This window comes from Hemiscyllium ocellatum, chromosome 6, assembly GCF_020745735.1.
Source record: "Hemiscyllium ocellatum isolate sHemOce1 chromosome 6, sHemOce1.pat.X.cur, whole genome shotgun sequence".
NCBI classification, from domain to species: Eukaryota; Metazoa; Chordata; class Chondrichthyes; order Orectolobiformes; family Hemiscylliidae; genus Hemiscyllium; species Hemiscyllium ocellatum.
In genome coordinates, this window is record NC_083406.1 from 12,710,820 (window position 1) to 12,731,243 (window position 20,424).

Below are 20,424 nucleotides of genomic sequence, written 5' to 3' on the forward strand. Positions count from 1 at the left end.
CTCAAGTAGCATATGTTTAATTTTCCAGCACTACTTTGTCTCTGGAGGTGGATTCTCACTGTAAATGTTAAGCGCAGTCAACGCACGTATTTTGTCAGTGTGAACATTGGATAAAAGGGGTGTATGTGTTTTTGTATGTGAAGTACACCTATGCATTGAAATCTGAACAACAACTGCTTTCATAAATATTGTAGGCTATTTTATTGCATATGGCTATTGAGACAGCATTCAAGATCAATACAGATATAGTACAATATACTATTCTAAATCAATTATTCATCTTCCGGCAGCATTACATTCAATGTTATATACAATATATACATCGGAAGACACAGCAAGATATGTTAAAGTTACAATTATCTCTTGTCTGGTCACAAGAAGAAATATTACTTAATGTTGTATTTCCTGACATCTGAAAACTAAAAAATAACATGAAAACACTGCTTTTGTATTATTTAGAGTTTAAACAGCATCAAGACAAAAAAAAACACGCACTGAACTGAATGGGGCAAAATATACAGATCGCAAACTTTGCTGCACACTCTAGTGATCTTTGTAACTAGCGTAGACAGTTACATATTAAATTGCGTTCTGAACTGTAAACTAAGGATGTAAAAATTGCATACAGTTAAATGTTTTGATACAGTGAAGTTATGAAACTCTTATTTAGTGGCAAGTGTTACTTAGCTCAGTACATTCCATACTCTGCTGTTGTCTCAGGTAATGTAATTTGTCGTCAGCATTTTTTCTTTCAGTGCCATGATTGTAAGTGGCTTTTAATGTAGATTCGGCCACTTTATCAAGATTACCTTTAATCCATTTTTATGTAATGTAAAAATTAGCAATGCTCACGGTACTGATTTTCTTTGTACAGTACATTTACACACACCATTAGGCATAACTATAATGGAATCAACCTCAATACAGAGACCTTCACACCGGTCTGTAACTTCAATTACTGGCATTGCAGAAAATTGTGTCTACATTCAGAAATATCTGGCACTTTCATCAGCTGTTCTGGTATTAATAAATAACTTAGCTGAAAGGTCTTGAGGAACCACATTCACCAAAAGCAGTACTGAACAGTCCAAGTTCTGCATTCAACGTAAGAAGCACTCACGGTTAAGAAATAGCAAGAACATTATTCTCTATATATCTTTTAAACAAAACCTGCTGACTCCCCTCTGAAGGAATCAAAGTTACGTCTTAAATAATTTGTACAGTTGATAATGTTTTGCATTCAATTGCATTTAATATTTACATTCTGATGCAGCTCAAAATATGTGAAAATCCTATCGCCCGCATTTGTAATATTACATTTCTCTTCCCTATATTGACTTGTGGAAGGCTACCTTCCTGGTCTTAGTGAAAGTGCTTGGCTGCATCTTACTGGGTCTTTCTTGGATCTTTTGATCCAAATCCAATGTCCTGAAATTGCACTTTATTTCCCTCTTACAAGACCATTTTGTTTTATCTTAAGTTAGGCTCAAACTAACCAACATGGGATCTTTCTTGAACAAGGCAAGCCCAAAACTCTGGCTCATCACACAGTTAACTATATTCAAGATGTTAAATAAGATGTTAAGGCCTAGGGTTTGCGTATCGGGAGTTCAGTAGCGATAAAGCAAAGTTTGTGCACCTTCTCCCATGAAAGGCTGACTTTAATAATTAAACGAGGTAGGATTTATACCAGGTCAGTAACATTCCAGTTCAGTCGGTTCCTGGTGTGAGATACATTGCAAAAAAGTAATGTGGTCAAGGTGTTACCAGACTGGGAAAGTTAAAGGTACTAACATTTGGCCATATCTCAGCTGAAAGATAGGCCTAACTGGCAACAACTAATATACTGCTAAATAAGTACTGCTTCAGTGCACTCCACCCAGAGAAGGATGAGGGTGATCAATATCCATAGCAAAAACTAATGAGGCAGAAAGCTTCCTTGTCCTTGAAGGTACGCTGTGCATTGCAGTGTTATAATAGTCTCGAGGCATTATTGGTTACCCATTCACAATGAGGAAAGAAGGTAAACTTGAGCAGCATTCCACAAAAGGTGTTGCTGAGCAGCATCGCTTGTGTGAGGTTCCAGAGATGAAGGGTCCGTCAGTCTGAAAGAACAGAAATAAAAAATGATGCTTGAAACAAATGATAAATTTACAATTCATTTTGTAACATAGAACTTGAATATCATCTAAAAATAGATGAGTTTCTTTCTTTTAAATCATCAGGACAACTTCAAGAATTCAAAATTTCAAACCATCGCTGAATTTATACTGCAGGAGAGGATGGCCAGCACATTGACTCTGGCAGAATATGTTTCTCCAGCTGTTCACAAAAGCTGGAGTACAGAGCACGCTCAACCACTCATGCTCGCAGAAACCAAACTAACTTGTCTATGTTTAGATAGAATGCTTCGATTGGACATCAGTTGCTGAACAGTCCTGAATGCACTGATAGCTGCACCAACATCCAATTTAAGTTCATTAAAAAAATCACACAACATCAGGTTAGTGTCCAACAGGTTTATTTGGAAGCACTAGCTTTTGGAGCGCTGCTCCTTCATCAGGTAGCTGAGGAGCAGGATCATAAGGCACGGAATTTATAGCAAAAGATCATAGCATCATGCATGCAACCGATACGATATAGTGAACAAACCTAGATTGCTGTTAAGTCTTTCATCTTTTCGAACGGTTTGCAGGTTTTGGCTCATTAATATGTAAGTGCCAGAACTACTTTTAAGTCACATTCTCAAGATAACTGAAGGTTTTATTTTTAAAAAAGGTGACATCTCAACTCAGACAACATATTTAAGTTAATCAGTTTAGTTCATAACCTATCTCATTCACACTTGATCTGTTCGAAGTGGCATTCCTTCCTTCCCAGGGACATATTCCTTTTAAATAACACAAATGTGTTCTTTCTTATTTTCTTTGTTAAATTATCCAGAACCATGGAGAACCTATAGTTCCCCATTGCTTTCTCCATGGTAGTGTCTCAGTCAATCACAGTCAACCTGCAAACCAATTAGCACCCACTCCTCCTATTATAAAAATTGTTACAATTGCATAAAATTTAGATTTCTTTGTACTTATCCTACTGAGTACAAAAAATGCTTCAGCAATATGTCTCTGATTTCAACAATGTAAACTTTGCAATATAGACATTCACACATGTTGATTTTGCTTAGACTGGTTCTTTGCAGTTATTTTATTTACTTAATAAACTATTTACATAGACAGAAGGCTCAGATAACAAGCTGCAGCTATTTCCAGCGCTTGAGCCTGTATCTGTGAAATCCCTCTCAAAAGTTGTTTGGTTAGCTAGCTAAGCGCAGTAACAATTCACATGGGAAATGTTGCTTTCGAGGCCATGTTTATTTCTGCAGCAAAACATAAGTTTAAGGATTAAGGCAAGGAATTCAGAAAACAATGCAAGTGGGTGGTTTGCAGAACATGAAGAACATTGTAGTTGCAGTGTGTTTTAATTTCATGGTTCTGGGAAGAAAGTTAAATTAGCAGAGCTTGTTAATAGTCTGCAGGTCTGACATGGAATACTGGAAGTCAGGTCTATGCTTTGATTACACTGCAACTTCAAATACAACCTACAATACTTCTGCCCTATTTTTGAATGTATATTTGTTTAGTTTTGAAAAAGAAGCTACGGTTGACTGGAGTTTTAAAATGGAGTAACTATGTCTAACCCTTCAACATGGTTTTATAATTTGTGCTGTTAAGATACGCAGCTTTACAATTTCAACTGTTTTGTTATTAAAGCTCTGCAATTTTCTACTTGACAGTTAACAGAAAAAATTGTGTCTTAAAAACAGAAGATTTGATTCTCAAAAAGATTCAGGGCTGACCTTTAAACTAACTGAATAAGAACAGACCTAAGCAGTGAGAGAGGTTTCTGGAAAGTATGAATTGGGTGTTTACAATGGGAATACTGTGCTCTAAACATTACTGTTGGCACAAGTTCTTTTCAATTTCCTAAAGTGCAGTTATCAGGAGCCTGAACACAGGCTTCTTTTGTTTTTCAACATCCCATTGAATTTTTAACAAAAGAATTCCAAAAGATAATGATTATCAGATGCAGAACAATCTGCTGCTTGAAAGTCAAACTCTTGAAAGGAGGGTTTTGAAGCACAAGATAAACATTGAGGGGATGAAGTTAGTTTATAGCAGCATCATGGAACAGTGCTGGTGTATTAACAGCTGATTTTATTTCAGCCCAGCCACACTTCTTATCACGAAGATCACAGAACAATTAATTCAAATGTTTTTCTGGAGATTCGATTCCAAGTCTCGCTGACACTTTTACGTGGTTGGCATTTGAAATTCTTGACGACATTTTTTCAAGACAATTCGAAGTAAAAACTTATCAATGAAGAACCATGAATGCAGAAAAACAGAAACAAAATCAGAAAGTGCTGGAAAAGTTCTGGCAGGATGTGTGGACAGGGAAAGCAGAGTTAATGTGTCGGGTCCAGCGAGCCTACAGAATGAGAGTAACAACTGTTGAAAGTAAAACATTGGCCTCTGGTTCTCTGGTTGCTCTGTCCACACTGTCGGATCACACAGTTCTCCATCTCGCCAGGTGCCAGCAACAGCCAGCAACTTGCTGCGGTCAGAGAATTTGATGACCAGGCAACTTAGGCCCTAGCCTGCTGTAAAATGGCTGAGGGTGTGCTGCCAAGTGCAGAGAGACTCGCCCCCCCCCCACCACATCTGCACTGTAAAATTTAGCCCTCTGAGTGCATCACTATAATGATAGAATGATAGCGCGCGCAAATGGTCACTTCGCAAGAGGCCCCTAGCTAACACATGTTCTTTTGTTTTTGAAGAATAGAGTATGACGAGTGTGACGCACACAACTCATTTTTCGTTTAGCGTTTCTCACAAGGCTAGTTGACCAGATGTATTTCATCTACTTGAGAGGGTGTTTATGGTCAACTACATACTGTAACATTGATCACATGTAGTTCAGACCAGATCAAGGTGATTTCCCTTCTCTGAAGAACATGAGCAAACTTGTGGACAGTACAGGATCATTCACAGTCATTTAAATGATCAGCTACTAACTACATTTACATCATAAGATATAAATGTAGGTTCACTGAACCTGTTTCCCCCATTCAGTAAGATCATCGTGACTGATTGGATTGTGGCCTCAACTCCCTTGTTGGTCAATATTCATTTGCCTTGTTGGGGTGGCAGCATGGTAGCTCAGTGGTTAGCATTACTGCCTCACAGCACCAGGGACCGGGTTCAATTCCTGCCTCAGGTGACTGCCTGTGTGGAGTTTGCATATTCTCCCCGTGTCTGTGTGGGTTTCCTCCCACAGTCCAAAGATGTGCAGGTCAGGTGAATTGGCCATGTCAATTTCCCATAGTGTTAGATGCTGGATTAGTGGTGCTGGAAGAGCACAGCAGTTCAGGTAGCATCCAACGTGATGCATTAGTCAGAGGGAAATGGGTCTGGGTGGGATACTTTAGAGGGTTGGTGTGGACTTGTTGCGCCAAATGGCCTGTAAGGAATCTAATCTAGTCATATTCGTTCACTATATTCTTTAATTGCATGACACTGTGATCTTTTGCTACAAATTCTGTGTCTTATGATCCTGCCTCACTAGTTACCTGATGAAGGAGCAGCGCACTGAAAGCTTCCAAATAAATCTGTTGGACTATAACCTGGTGTGTTATTTTTATCTTTGCTCACCCCAGTCCAACACCAGCACCTCCACATCATAGCATCCATCTAGCTCAATCTTAAATATGTTTAAAGACCCAGTCTCTACACGTCCCTAGGGAAAAGAATCTCAAAGACTTCTAAGAGATTAAACAAACCCTCCCATCTTCACCTTAAATATGAGGCAACATAATTTTAAATGATGACCCTTATTTTAGATTACCCCACTAGAGGATTCATCCTTTCAGCATCTACTATGTTAATCCTTATGTTTTAATAACAGCAGGTCTTGTTCTTCTAAACTCCATCTAGTATAGATCCATTCTGGTCAAACTTTCTTCAGAAGACCTGCTCTTCAAACCATGAATCAGCCTCGTGAACCTTCTCTGAACTACTTCCAAGGCAAACAAATCTCTGTGCAGCACTCTAAGGGAAGTCTCACTAATGTGCCGCATAGTTGCTGCAAACCCTTCCAATGTAGTTTCACTACATGACTAAGCTATTGTCTAGCACTGTTTTGTATATACAGTTAAGATACATCGATCACAACATGTGACCTGTAGGAATTAGGCTCTTACTTATGCTCTGCAGAAATTCATTCAAAAGTGGAGAATAATACACCCATTGCCAAATCACTTCCAATGTATTTGTTGCTTAGTTCTTTAATCTTCTCAGTAACAATTGCTGGGAGGGATTGTTCAGTAAGTATCGGCTAGTAAAGCAGGATGTTTGCAAACTCCTGCGACTGCTAAGAGATTCAGCATTACATTCTAGGATGTTAATATCCAACACAAAACAAATACAAGTCAGATCATCATCATCATCATCACCACAAAAGGAACCAGCTATGGTGCTAAGGTATATTTGCGTACAGTGACACTGTGAAACCAATATTGTCCAACTAGTCAGCGTCTGTTGTAACTTCTGTGTACATAAAACTGACTGAGTGTTAGCATTTGTATATCTGGAGTCAGATGTACCACATCAGACCTGAGCACACGCTCTCAGTATATACTCCAGTGCATTAAGTTAGACAGCTGCAATATCTGAATGAGATGTTAAACCAAGACCCTACCTCGCTTCTTAGGTGGCTATAAAATATTCTGCCACAATGGGGAAAGAGCGTGGTACTTTTCCAAGAGTCTTGACTAACTTCCATACCTCTAGCATTACAACAAAAACAGATTAACTGCTCATTTCTCTTCATGCTGATCATGGAGCTTGCTGTAATGCAATGGCCGTGTTTATCTACATAATTGATACTTTTAAAGTGTAAGCATTTTAGGCCATTGCAAAGATACAAAATATGCAAATTATTGCCTTTTCCCTTTTCTATAATCTGCTTATTTGACTGTAATGTTTATCCTTCTAACTTTGTTTCTTTTTTGCTACGTTATTATATGAATGGTGATGTAACTTTATTTTCTTTATGTATTTTGTACCTAACACGGTGTCATGACAGACAATGCTGTAAACTTTTCACAGTACTCCTGTACTTGAGTACATGGGACAAAACAAATGCCTAATTCTAATTCTCCTTCCTTGCTGTCAACAGTCTGAGGTGAACTAGACTGACTGAACATCTCAGTGTCGTGTTTGTAGCAGAGATCAATTTCCAACCACATTTCAATGTCACCACTAACACCACTGACTTGCACCTCCCTAAAATTGCTTAATCTTATCCATGCCTCAGCTCACCTGTTCTGAAGTCCTGATCCATGCCTTGGTTGCTATGAGATTCAGATATTCCTGGATATCCCTTGATCTGTCTTCTTTAAATTTGAGGTTATCCAAAACTCTCTGGCCATGGCCTAGCTATCCTCTAGGTTCGTACTATCCCTCTGCTTGCTGACATGAAATGGCCCCCTTTAAAGAAGCACTTCACATTTAAAATTTTATCCTTTATTTTCCAATCTGTCTATGGCCTTGTCCTCCCTAATCTCTAATCTCCTCTGGCCTCAGCTAATGCTGCATTGGCCTCTTAAGCATCCTCAATCTCGACCGCATCATAACCAGTGGCTATGTTTCACTCCTGGGGTTCCAATTTCTAGAATTGCCTCCCTAAATCATTTTCCTAATACCTGTCTTCCTACTTGAAAATTCTCCTTAACCTACCTCTGACAAAGTTTCTGTGCATCTCCTCTTTTTTTTAAATACAGCTCATCTTTTGGAGATAAATAACATTCCTGTTAAGTGCACTGGGAAAGTTACTGAATTCAAAGCACTATCTAAATACAGGTTGTTGCCGTTAAATATATATTAGCATAATTCTATCCCTGTTTAAGTACTGGCCTATTGTGGTATGAAAATAATTGGTCAAAGAGGTAAAGCAAGCAAAGTTTGGTTGTAAAATGGTGCTTATTGGGTTTGAAATCCCAGCACTTTGTTTAACTCGATGAAATAGATTCAGTAGATCTTTCATTCTCATCAGCAACCATCATCTTCTCATGCACATTAAAGGTCCAGTTACAACAACCATGTAGCCACATCACTGTCAGCTGGCCCGAGCTCAAAATGATGAGGGCAGTACCATTCACAATCACACCTTAGTGACACCATAAGAGGCACCATTCAATCAATCTTCCAGGGATGAAGAGTCTATGACTAGACTTTCTGACTGGCTGGATATTAAGTTGCACAATAATTAACAGCAATCAAAAGAGTTTAACCAAAAACACACACAAATTATCCAAGGATAGTCTTAGCTAGACGAGCTAGCAACCATGCCATTAATTTCTCCATTTGCGTGGTTTCTTAACTTATTTTGTGCCAGTACCAATCTACTAATGCATTGGGGTAGCATCAGCATTTAAAATAGTTACTTTATAACACAGTGTGAAGAATGTGATTTTAAAAACATCTATTTACACTGGACTTCCAAGAAACAATGGTTAACTTGTAGACAATATGCAATGCCAGCAAATTAAAATAAATTGCTTACAATAAGAGATTATGTTCTTAAATAAGACTGATGAAGGTATCAACATGAGGTTTCCCAAGTCTCTAACATGTTCCAAATTGTAGCTCATTCCGAATTTGACGAACAAGCTGTTTTAATTGTGTAGCCAAAGTACAACTGTCACTGCCATCAGCTGTTGAAATTTCAGCTAAACTAAAAACTTCAGCTGGTGATAATATCCTGTGCTGGGAAGTGGCTTGGTATTAGTTGCAATATGATGACTGAAACATGCCCAAAGTCTAATCCAATATGGACTTGAGTAAATGAGATTAGGCCCTCCAAGGATGGGGTAATAAATTGGTAAACAGAAAATGTCTGCATGTAGTCACAGTGACTTGGTTTAGGGACTCTTAAACAATGCTGTGTAATAACTGTGTGCACTATCAGAATCCTATGTAACTAGAAAAACAAACTCAGTGCACCCACTTGAAATATTTACTAAATCTGAGTTCCAAAATCATGATCTATCATAGACAGTATTGTGATAGTAAACACTGGCAGAATTACAGGAGTTTCTTATAAATTTCACATAATCTGTGCACCATAAAATAGTAGATACATTTTTCTAACATGCTAAAATGATGTTTGATAAACTCGATTGTAGAATTACAATAAACTAACCAAGTTTTGACTGATTAATTGTTTAAAAATGGAAAATTGGAATATGCATAACTTGTATTCAGAAGGATGAGGTGAAATGTATTTCAAAATCAATAGTAACACCATTGTCCTTCAAATGATATCCAGAATCTTTCAAGGTAATTGAAGGGAAAAGAGTCGGCAGAAAGAAATAAGAGAAGGGATTACAGGGGTGTACTTAAAGGGGTCAATTTTGAGGTCTCTTTTCAAAACAGCAGGAACAGCAGCGGAAGCCTTTCCATGATATAACATCACAACTGTTCATCTGTGCAACAGTTCATGGAATGAAATGAAGTGAAAAGGAGGAAACAGAAATAACATTTTCAACACATCGGTCTTCCCAAAAGCTTTTACTTCAACAGTGTAGCCGATGTACTCAATTAGTCACAAGGTAGGAAGGTTCAACAGCTATTAACTGTGACAATTGTATGGCTACACAATTACAACAAATTGTTAGTCTAATTCAGAATGAGATACAATTTGAACATGTTTCAGACTCAGGAAACCTCATGATTGTATCTTCATCGATTTTATTTAAGAACATAATCTTTTGCTGTAAACAATTTATTATAATTTTGTTGGCATTGCATATTGTCTACAAGTTAACCATTGTTTCCTGGGAGTTTTTAAATCACTTTCTTTACACGGTGTGTAATGAAATAAATATTTTAAACTCTGATGCTATTCCAATGTATTGGTACTTTAGCACTGGGACAAAAAGGAGAAATTAATGGTATGATTGCTTCAGTGCTCTGTTCAACAGGTACAATTTAAGATTCTAACACATAATAGTGACCCATTTCTATAACGTAACTTACATGGTTTCAATTTTCATCCTGGGACTTAAATTAGGTCACTAACATCCACCCAAGTTATATTCTTTGTTTTGTTTTGAAACAATCTGCCTCCCCATCACTGTTTGGATCATGCTGAGAAAGAAAATCAGATGGGGAAAGACTACTGTAAAGTCATTTGCACGTTTTAGGTTTTTAAAACGTATTACTGTTCAGAAATGCAAGGCATCTGTTATAGATTGTGAAGGGAGTATGTTAAGTTAAAAAGCATTGTTTCCTGGGAGTCCAGCATAAATAAGATGTTTTTAAATCACTTTCTTCACACGGTGTGTAATGAAATAAATATTTCAAACTCTGATGCTATTCCAATGTATTGGTACTTTGGCACTGGGCCAAAAAGGATTCTCCTGCCCACCATGCTTCTTCCCCCCTCCTCATTAAAAACAAAGTGAGTCTCAGTAAATAGGTAACAAAATAGATGTTATGAAGGGACATTTATTAGAATTCCACTTCAGGGTAGAACAGCTTTGCATAATGGAAGAAGGGATTATCAAAAAGAAACTGGACAAGTGCTGCAGCATTTTGTTGACAGTAAGTATTGTGAAAAGGCAAATTTGAAAAATACCAAAATGTTAATTTAACACGTGATTGAGTTCAATTAATTTTATTCCCACATCCCAGTTAGAAGTATTAATAGGGGATAGTGGCATTAAAAATAATTTAATTCAAAGCATGTATTCATCTTTTATGCAACCCCTCAGAAAAGCAGAAAACTAATTTGCATGGAAGGAGATTGAAAATATTAGTCGGCGATGATTATTGAATTTTACATTTTGTTTACTGCTTATTTTTAAATTTTCATCATATCCCAAAGCTCTTTCAACACTACATTCTATTGGGCTGACAGGCACCAGTAACTTGCTCAGATGCTCCATCATCTCTTTTTCTATTTTGGAGCATTCTATCAGGCTTACATGGTGAACACTGTTTCCTGTGTCCTTTATGGCATTTGCCAGGAGCAGAGAGGAGTGAAATTGACCAACAATATTCAGGAAGCACGTTTATGGCAGAAACTATATATTAAAAGCATTTGCACATCTAAAACAACAGATCCTCAGGAAAGATCATGTAAAACAGAAGGTGGGGAGGAAGCTATTTATAGGATTAATGGGTAGCAGATAGCCCAGCAACTAGTCAAATATTTCACACACAAACCATTTCAACAGGCACAAAAGCAAACTCATTCATTTTCTTGGTGACTATTGCAGTGCTAGTGCAACTGTTACCCAGCTGATAGGTCATCATTCACTTCTGTCAGATTTCCATTGCACAGCATGGACAGATAGCTAACTCATTTGTTTGCCTTGCCTTTACCAGTCGACTCATTCACTTCCACTCTCACCACTAACTAGTTCATTTTGCAGTGCTTACAATCGCTTCACTTAAGCCTTTGACAACAAAGGTATAAAAGGTTGTTACTAAACCAAACAAACCAGTGGTCTACATTATGTGATTTCTCATGAGTCAGAGAGCGAATGTTAAGATTCAAACAAAAATGGGAATTTCCTTGGGGTACTGAGGTGACGCGAGAGCAGCTCTCAAAAATGTTAGGGAAAAAGGCTCAGTTGCAAAGCACTACCCAGATTCCCATCGATTCCCAGGGGCATGAAACTTCACAGGCAATCTCCAAAGGCATGGTTTGAGAATCCTCAGCATCCTGCAGTGTGACCTGCTCATGGGAAATCATTACACTAAGGGGAACACTGTTTAAAACTGCAGTGTAGGAATGAATATCTCCTCCACTGGTTGAAGAAAGTTTGCTTTTTTTTGTGATCAAGCAGAACTGATGAATGAGCAACTTAATTGGAAAAGTCTTAGTTCACCCACATCGATGTTCACAACACAGAAAGAGATTCAATTTCTAGAACTGTAAGGTTCACTCCTGCATGAAGGGCTTACCATATAAAGAAAGGTTGAACAATTCGGGCCCATGCCCACCCGAAGGGCAGGCGATCTCACCGAAGCATAAAAGATTGTGAGGAGATTTGATAAAGTGGCTACTGGGAGGCTGTTTCATGGATTCATAGAGATGTACAACACAGAAACAGGCCCTTTGGTCCAACTCATCCATGGTGACCGATGTAGTCCCTTATCTAGCCCCATTTACCAGCACTTGGCCCATATCCCTCCAAAGCCTTCCTATTAATATACCCAACCAGATGCCTTTTAGATGTAATTGTACCACCATCCACCACTTCCTCTGGCAGCTCATCCCATACATCATTAATTAGTGTGGACAAAGACAGATCTGGGCAATTTTCTACATTTCCAAGTAGATGCCAGGTTGTAGCTGCACTGGAACAACTTAGACAGTCAAGTGTTAAGTCGAAGATGAAGTGCAAGTTGGGAGGGGTTGGCAACAAGAGGTGTGAGGGGGATTGGGTGAGGGTACTCTGATTGGAGAAGAGGAAGTGTTTGCGATTTTTGAGAAGATTTGTAGCTCAGGTTGAGGTTCAGATTGTAAGTTTGCTCGCTGAGCTGGAAGGATTGTTTTCGGACATTTCAAAACCATATGAGGGAACTTCATCACTGAGCCTTCGTTGAAGCACTGGTGTTCTGTCCCGCCCCATACCCGTGCCTCTTAATGGAGGAGGCTAAAACTGATGGACATGGTTTGAAATAAAACAATAGAAAGGGATGATGAGTTTTTCTTTCTCTAGGGTAATTTAGAATGTAGATTTCTCCTCAACACAAAACAGCAGAGGCTAGGTGATTGAATTTACTCAAGGCTGAGTTCAGGTTTTAATAGGAAAGGAGGTCAAGGGTAGAAGTTACGCAAAAGAAACTAAGAACACGACCAGAACAGCCATGTCTGACTAAATAGTGGAGCAGGCCCAGAGCACATCCAGCTACTATGTACAATGCATCGCAATTTAACCAAAAAAAAATTCAAGCATTGACACAGAAGATGAAATAAAATAAAATTTAGAGTGTCAATCATGGCTCAGTTGATAATGTCTCTCCTTCACATTTGGGGGTCACCAGACTTGAGTACAAAAATCAAGCTGATCTTTCCAATACAGTATTGAGGAAGTATCAGGCTGTTGGATGAAAGGTTGAACCAAGGCTCCTTTGGTTTTGGTTTAGATTAGATTACTTACAATGTGGAAACAGGTCCTTCGGCCCAACAAGTCCACGCCGACCTGCCGAAGCGCAACCCGCCCGGACCCATTCTCCTAACACTACGGGCAATTTAGCATGGCCAATTCACCTAACCTGCACATTTTTGGATTGTTGGAGTAAACTGGAGCAGCCGGAGAAAACCCACGCAGACACGGGGAGAATGTGCAAACTCCACACAGAGTCGCCTGAGGTGGGAACTGAACCCGGGTCTCTGACGCTGTGAGGCAGCAGTGCTAACCACTGTGCCTGGATGTCAAAGATCCCATAGCGTTATCTTGAAGAAAAGCAAGAGAATAAACCTGGGAGGTATTTATTTAACATTAGCAAAAAAATTGAGTTTTTGGTGATTATCACTTTGCTGTTTACATCAAATTTGGCTCCACCATTCCTAACTTTGTAACGGCGATTAAACTCCCATATTGTGGCTATAAAGAGTTTTGAGATGGTCAATGACCATGAAAGCTGCAATGTAAATTCATGCTCTTTTTCCCCCAGGAATCAAAGTAAATTTTTACAGCTAGTAATAACTCTCTGCCATTGAGTATACTTCGCTTTAAGTTCTTCATTGTTCTATCAAGGTTGTTATGTTGCACTTGAACATTTGTTACACCATCAAAGCATGTGTGAAATTGCTCACGGCAAGTCCGGGTGTCCACTGACGTGTGACAGCTGAAGTGTACAGGGAGCAAGTGAGACAGAACAAGAAGTGTCCACAATATACAAATATAGTATATTATTTGTCAACCTCTCGTGGTGCTGAACATAAAATCAAACAAAGTGCTCAAGTTGAGCGTACTTACAAATTGAATTTTGCCCACCATGTAAGTCACAGGAAAACAGAAATTGATGGAGAAACTCAGCAGGTCTGGCAGCATCTGTGGGAGGTTCTGATGAAAAGTTACTGAAATTGCAACATTAACTTCGCTTTCTTTCCTCGGATACTGCCAGACTTGATGAGTTTTTCCAGCAATTTCTATTTTGTTTCAGATCTCCAGCACCTTCAATTCTTTGTTTTATTTGTACATCCTAGGTTGTCTGACCTTTGAGAATATTTGGATTTTATTTATTTTTGATAGCTAAGGAGGGAAGACACTGCGGTTTGACAGCAGAATTGGGTGCGGAGAATGCAGATCTCTTTAACAGGTTGGTTTTAATAGGAAGCATGAATTTAAATTGCGGCTATCATGATCAGGAAATTAGAAACTGAAACAAGGATCTAGAATGAGCTTAATTAAATAATGGAAGTAAAATAGCTGCATATTTAAAAAATATTAGGCAAAGCTCATAGGAAAACAATCTCAAAAGAAACCAAGGACTCAAATAAAGGAGAATGAAGATACAGGTTTGATAGAAAAAGATTGAATTCTCAAATACCTTCCGTTAATAGAGCACCTTTAATGCAAAATACGACGTGTTTGATGGAAGCAAAAATCGGACAAAACATGGATGCTCTATTAAAGGAGAAATGAAGCAAGTTCAGAGGTGGGATTTAAAAAGAGAAGAGGCAATGGAACAGACAGAATTGGCTACATAGGTTTCAACAAGTGTGGAGCTCTGAACAGCTCAAAAACAGCCAAGGGTAAAGGAAGAATGAGTGTACAAGCAGTTAGGGTCAAAGCAACATAGGCCGAAGGAAAATTGTAGGTTTGAAGTCGGAGAAAAACAGGATATAATTCATCTTCAGAAAAGTACAAAAAGGAAAACTACTTCCTTTATTTTTGAGGATTCTGATGCAATCTGAGACTTGCCTAATTACCCAACTGAAATAGAAAACAGTTTCTGACTGGAAGGATGTAGTAATAATCTTCCTCAGTCATTGTGAAATATCCTAGAATGGATGAGAAAATGCTTATTTACAGTCCCTCCTTTTACTAATAGAGATTAAGTTAAACTAGAACTAATGTTAATGTTAGAGATAACAGTCCAACCACCTCCCCTCAGGTTTTGTTTCTCTGACTCTAATCTCTAACCACCCAAGGGCTCATCAGATTGGTCACCAACAAAAACGATGAAGTAAGTATTCAGCTCTGTGATGCAATACTGAGCTGCTAAACTTGAGGAAATTGGTTTAAAACAGATGGATTATCATATACTATAGTCAAATCCAACAGCAAGGCCAACTTCCCCATATAGATATTCAAGTTTCTTTTGCAATTTCTTTTGGGATGCTTTTCAGAGACTGTAAAATATGCAAACATACAGCAAAATTTACTTGGGTTCAATTCGACTTAAGTGAAAAATTACCATTTACCATTAATTTTGATGATCTGACTCAGACTGCAGATTTATATATACAGTGCTTTCATGTTTCTTTGTTTCCTGTACGCTCTACATAGTAAGTACAGGCACTTCCTCATTTTGCGAAGAACACATCAAATCTGCTTGTTGATCAATTTTCAAAAACGTTTGAAAGTCTGGTGGAATACTTGTTACCAGAGTGGTCAGACTGTTTTTTTTAAATGTATTAATGTCCACAGAATATTCTTCAGGAATATTTGTATCAAAGGTAAAATCGCTGATGATATTTTTCAGTGAATACTTGACATTACAAACAGTGAAAAATAAGGTTCATCAAATCTGCATTGATAGCTAAATTGATCTGATCTCTCTACTTCAAGGTTAATAGTTATTCAGCTCTTAAATGTTGCAAATAGCCTGCACCACTTCCTCTGGCAGTAAATTCATACATGCAGAACATAGAACTGTGCAGAACAGGAACGGGCCCTTCGACACACAGTGTTGTCCCAAACATGACTACAAAGTAGTCCTTCTGCCTGCCTTTGGTCCATAACCCTCAATTCCTTTCATATTCCTGTGCTTATGTAGAGATCCCTGAAATGCCCCTATTGTATCTGCCTCCATGGCTACCCCTGGCAACACATTCCAGGCTCCTACCACTCTGCAAAAAATAAAAATTTTCCTTTCACATCTCCTTTGAACTCCTCCTCCCGTCCTCCCTCCCCCCACCCACCCACCACCCCCCCCCCCCCCCCCCCCCCCCCCCACCGTATTAGGCTGAGGGGTGACCTTATAGAGGTTTATAAAACATGAGGAGCATGGATAGCATAAATGGACAAAGTCTTTTCCGTGGGGTGGGGGATTCCAGAATTAGAGGGCATAGGTTTAGGGTGAGAGGGGAAAGACAAAAAAAATTTAAGGGGCAACTTTTTCACGCAGAGGGTGGTCCATGTATGAATTTACTGCCAGAGGAAGTGGTGCAGGCTATTTGCAACATTTAAGAGGCATTTGGATGGGTATATGAATAAGAAGGGTTTGGAGGGATAAGGGCCAGGTGCTGGCAGCTGGGACTAGATTGGGTTGGGATATCTGGTCAGCATGGACGGGTTGGACCGAAGGGTCTGTTTCCATGCTGTTCATCTCTATGACTAAGTGAAATTCCAATTGATTTTCATTGTTAACTTTAGTGAGGGAGTTACAGGATAACAGTTATAACAGGATACTGAACTTGCTACCCTGAAAATTGTGGAAGTGAATTAAAGTAGAACTGACAACAACTGGTGAGAGGTATTTGATAATTGGAAAAATCTAACTAAGTCACTAGTTTTCCAAGGGAAAGGAAACCTGCTAAGCATTTCTGGTGTGATCTAAATGTGCCTGCAATCTAACACTGTGGACTGGAATGTAATCTAATTAACATCTCTGGACTTAGAGAATTAAAATTGGACACTATGGCCTGGATTTATACAGTTACAGAAAGTGCAGCCAAAAGGCATCAGAGTCCAGATTTCAGAAATCCCAGCCCTGAACCCAGCACCCAACATTTTCAAGGAATTGGGGCTGGGGGGTGGGGTCAACCAGAGTAATCAACCCCCATAATTAGATGAAAAAAAATTAACAATTTTTGAGAGATTGACTGACTCATTTTTAAGTCCATTTTGGGCTTCTACATCTGAGAGTTGACTTCCAGCAGCACTCACAATACACACCTGGTCGCAAACAGTTAACCTGCACCCTTTTAAAAATTCCCACACACCCATGTTACTTTGAAATGATAAAGAAAAATTTTAAACACTATTATTTTGTTATATCACAATGTGAAAGCAAGATGATCGGAAAGTTCCCATGTGCTTAAATGAAGTTACAAAGATCACATGCCCCAAATAACAAGGAACAAGAACAGGTCCTTTGAGCGGTCTCTGTCATTTAATGACTGCTGCTGATCTGATCTTGACCTCAAGTCTACATTCCTGTGCATTACCGATAATCTTTTATCCCTTTTTGTAATCAATCTATCAATCTCTGCCTTAAAAATGTTTAAAGATCCCACATTAAAAAAGTCACACAACACTAGGTTATCGTCCAACAGGTTTACTTGGAAGCACGAGATTGACAACCATCTGATGAAGGGGCAGCGCTCCGAAAGCTAGTGCTTCCAAGTAAACCTGTTGGACTCTAACCTGGTGTTGTATGATTTTTAATTTTGTATACCCCTGTCCATCACCAGCACCTCCACATCATAAAGATTCCACAACCACTGCTTTTTGTGGAAGAGAATTCCAAAGACTCTTAACCCTAAAAGAAAATACACTTCCTCATCTCTTGTCTTAAATGGATGACCCATTAATTTTAAACTATGACACCCTAGTTCTAGATTCTTCCACAAATGGAAACATCCTTTCAACATCCACCTGGTCAAGTCACCTCAGGATCTTATATGTTTCAATAACACCAGAGGTTACAGCCCTAGCCTGTGTAGCCTATCCTCATTCCAGGTATTCATCTAATCAACTCTCTCTGAACGGCTTCTAATGTGCTAACATCCTTCCCAATGGTGACCAGTACTGTATACAGTACTTCAAATGTGGTTTTGCCAATGCTCTGTATAACTGGATCATAATTGTCCTTGCATTCAATTCAGTAAAAACAATGACTGCAGATGCTGGAAACCAGATTCTAGATTAGAGTGGTGCTGGAAAAGCACAGCAGTTCAGGCAGCATCCGAGGAGCAGGAACATCGATGTTTCGGGCAAAAGCCCTTAATCAAGAATACAGGCAAGGTGCCTGCATGGTGGAGAGATAAATAAGAGGAGGGTGGGTACCCTGCAGGCACTCTGCTTCTATTCTTGATGAAGAGCTTTAGCCTGAAATGCCGATTTTCCTGCTCCTCGGATGCTGCCTGAACTGCTGTGCTTTTCCAGCACCACTCTAATCTAGAATCTTGCATTCAATTCCCCTTGCAATAACACAATATTTTAAGAGTTTTCCTGATTACTTGCTGTGCCTGCATACTAACATACATGCTCTGGCATACTCAGACCTCTCTGGACCTCAGAGCTCTGTGACCTGTAACTGTGTGCATAATTTGTTTTGTTTCTGCCAAAATAGCCAATTTAATGTTTTCCTACATTTTACGCCATTTGCTAGCTCTTTGCCTACTCACTTAACCTATTTATATCACTTTCATCCTCTTCACAAATCATTTTCCTATCTATCGTGTCATCCGCAAACTGAGCTTCCAAACCCGCACTCCCTTCATCCAAATCATTGCTATAAATTGTAAATAGTTGAGGTCCCAGCATTGACTCCTGTGGCACACCATTTGTGGCATCCTACCAGCTTGAAAAGACCCATTTATCTTTATTCTCAGCTTCCTGCTGGTCTGTTAATCTTCTTTCCATGCCAATACGTTACCTCTTTATACAGTAACAGTGCAACCACACATTTTAACATTCCATCTCAGCCAAACAAAAAAATGTAGCTTCCAACATAATGACAGAAAATGAGTCAATTTATATGCAAATGTGGATCAATAACTCATTTTCCCTCACCTGGCAGTGGGTGTTGGATTAGTAAACTAAATGCAGATGAATCACTACCATTGCACTGCACCATCCATCCACCTTATCCCTTTCAATATGGACTGCATTTCCTGCCACTTATCTAGGTGTTCATTACCCAGCATTCACTTTGGTTAATTTATCTGACAGAACATTATGTGCAAATCTGAAAAACAGGATGGAGCAGTTGTTTCCGGTGTCATTCTGTGCAAGTCACATTGGGAACAAACAAAAGATTTATTATTTATATTGGTTATTGTACAACCTAAATTCTAGAGAAATAACTATTATAGGTAGGTCCCAATTGGCTGGCTTTTTATTTCACTAATGGATTGCGATTGACTGAAAGCTTTGGGGAACTCCATCTGCCATTTTGATTCAAATTCATTATCTTTATCAGACAAGGGTAACTAAACGTGTTTATGAAAATTATAGAACATATTTTTACTTATTGTGCCGTTAACTCTTTAGGAACAAAGTACTGCAAGTTCATCTTTAAACGTATGATTTAATGATTTAAAGCTATAACCTTTCCGTAATCTTGCTCCTTAGAAACAAGAAAGAAAAGGAATGCCTTGTATACTGCATTAAAGTTGCAAGTTAGTCTAGTCAGCATCAATCGAAAGTACAGCCAGGGTAATAGGTGATGCACTATATTTTTGGAAGTGCAGTCTGACCCAATGGTAACACTTACTTTGGTAAGCCAAAAAACAACTTGGGTTTGAACCCATTAGTTTAAGCACTTGAATCAATAATCTGGACTATCACTGCATACAGGCCTGAAAGAACGCTATGGAGCTGTTGTTAAATATGGAGGGTCAACCTGTTACTCAAATAAGCATTTCAGAATGGTCAGGTGCAGGCAGGTTATTCCAGGGTCATCACCAAAACAGAAACAGAGAATGTAGGAGCAGGAGGAGGCCATTCAGCCCTTTGAGCCTGCTCCACCATTCCACATGACCATGGCTGATCGTCCAACTCAATAGCCTAATCCTGCTTCCTCTCCATAACCTTTGGTCCCATTCACTACAAGTGCTATATATATATATAGCCACCTCTTGAATACATTCAATGTCTTGGCATCAACTACTTCATGTGGTAATGAATTCCACAGGCTTACTGCTCTTTGGTTGAAGAAATGTCTCATCTCTGCCCTGAATGGTCTATCCTGAATCCTCAGACTGTGGCCCCCTAGTTCTGGACACACCCATCATCGAGAACATCCTCCATGCATCTCAACAGAAGATAGAGACATCTGCATACCCACGAAGAGTCAGCGTTGGTAAAATTACAGCAGCTACAATAGTGGCCGAGATCAGCAGGTGCTGAAATAATGGAGGATGTCACTGCCCAGATCCCTTGCCCAGATC

At 39.0% G+C, this 20,424-nt stretch overlaps 1 protein-coding gene across 1 annotated transcript in view; it reads right to left on the minus strand.

Moving 5' to 3' along the window:
• Nucleotides 1-201: 201 nt before the first annotated feature.
• The window catches only part of LOC132816359 (insulin receptor substrate 2-like), a 47,150-nt gene continuing 26,927 nt past the window's right edge, over nt 202-20,424 (minus strand). Inside the window, exon 2 of the mRNA XM_060825818.1 lies at nt 202-2,105. Within this exon, the coding sequence (XP_060681801.1) occupies nt 2,101-2,105 (5 nt within the window). The 3' untranslated portion in view covers nt 202-2,100. The remainder of the gene's footprint in view (nt 2,106-20,424) is intronic.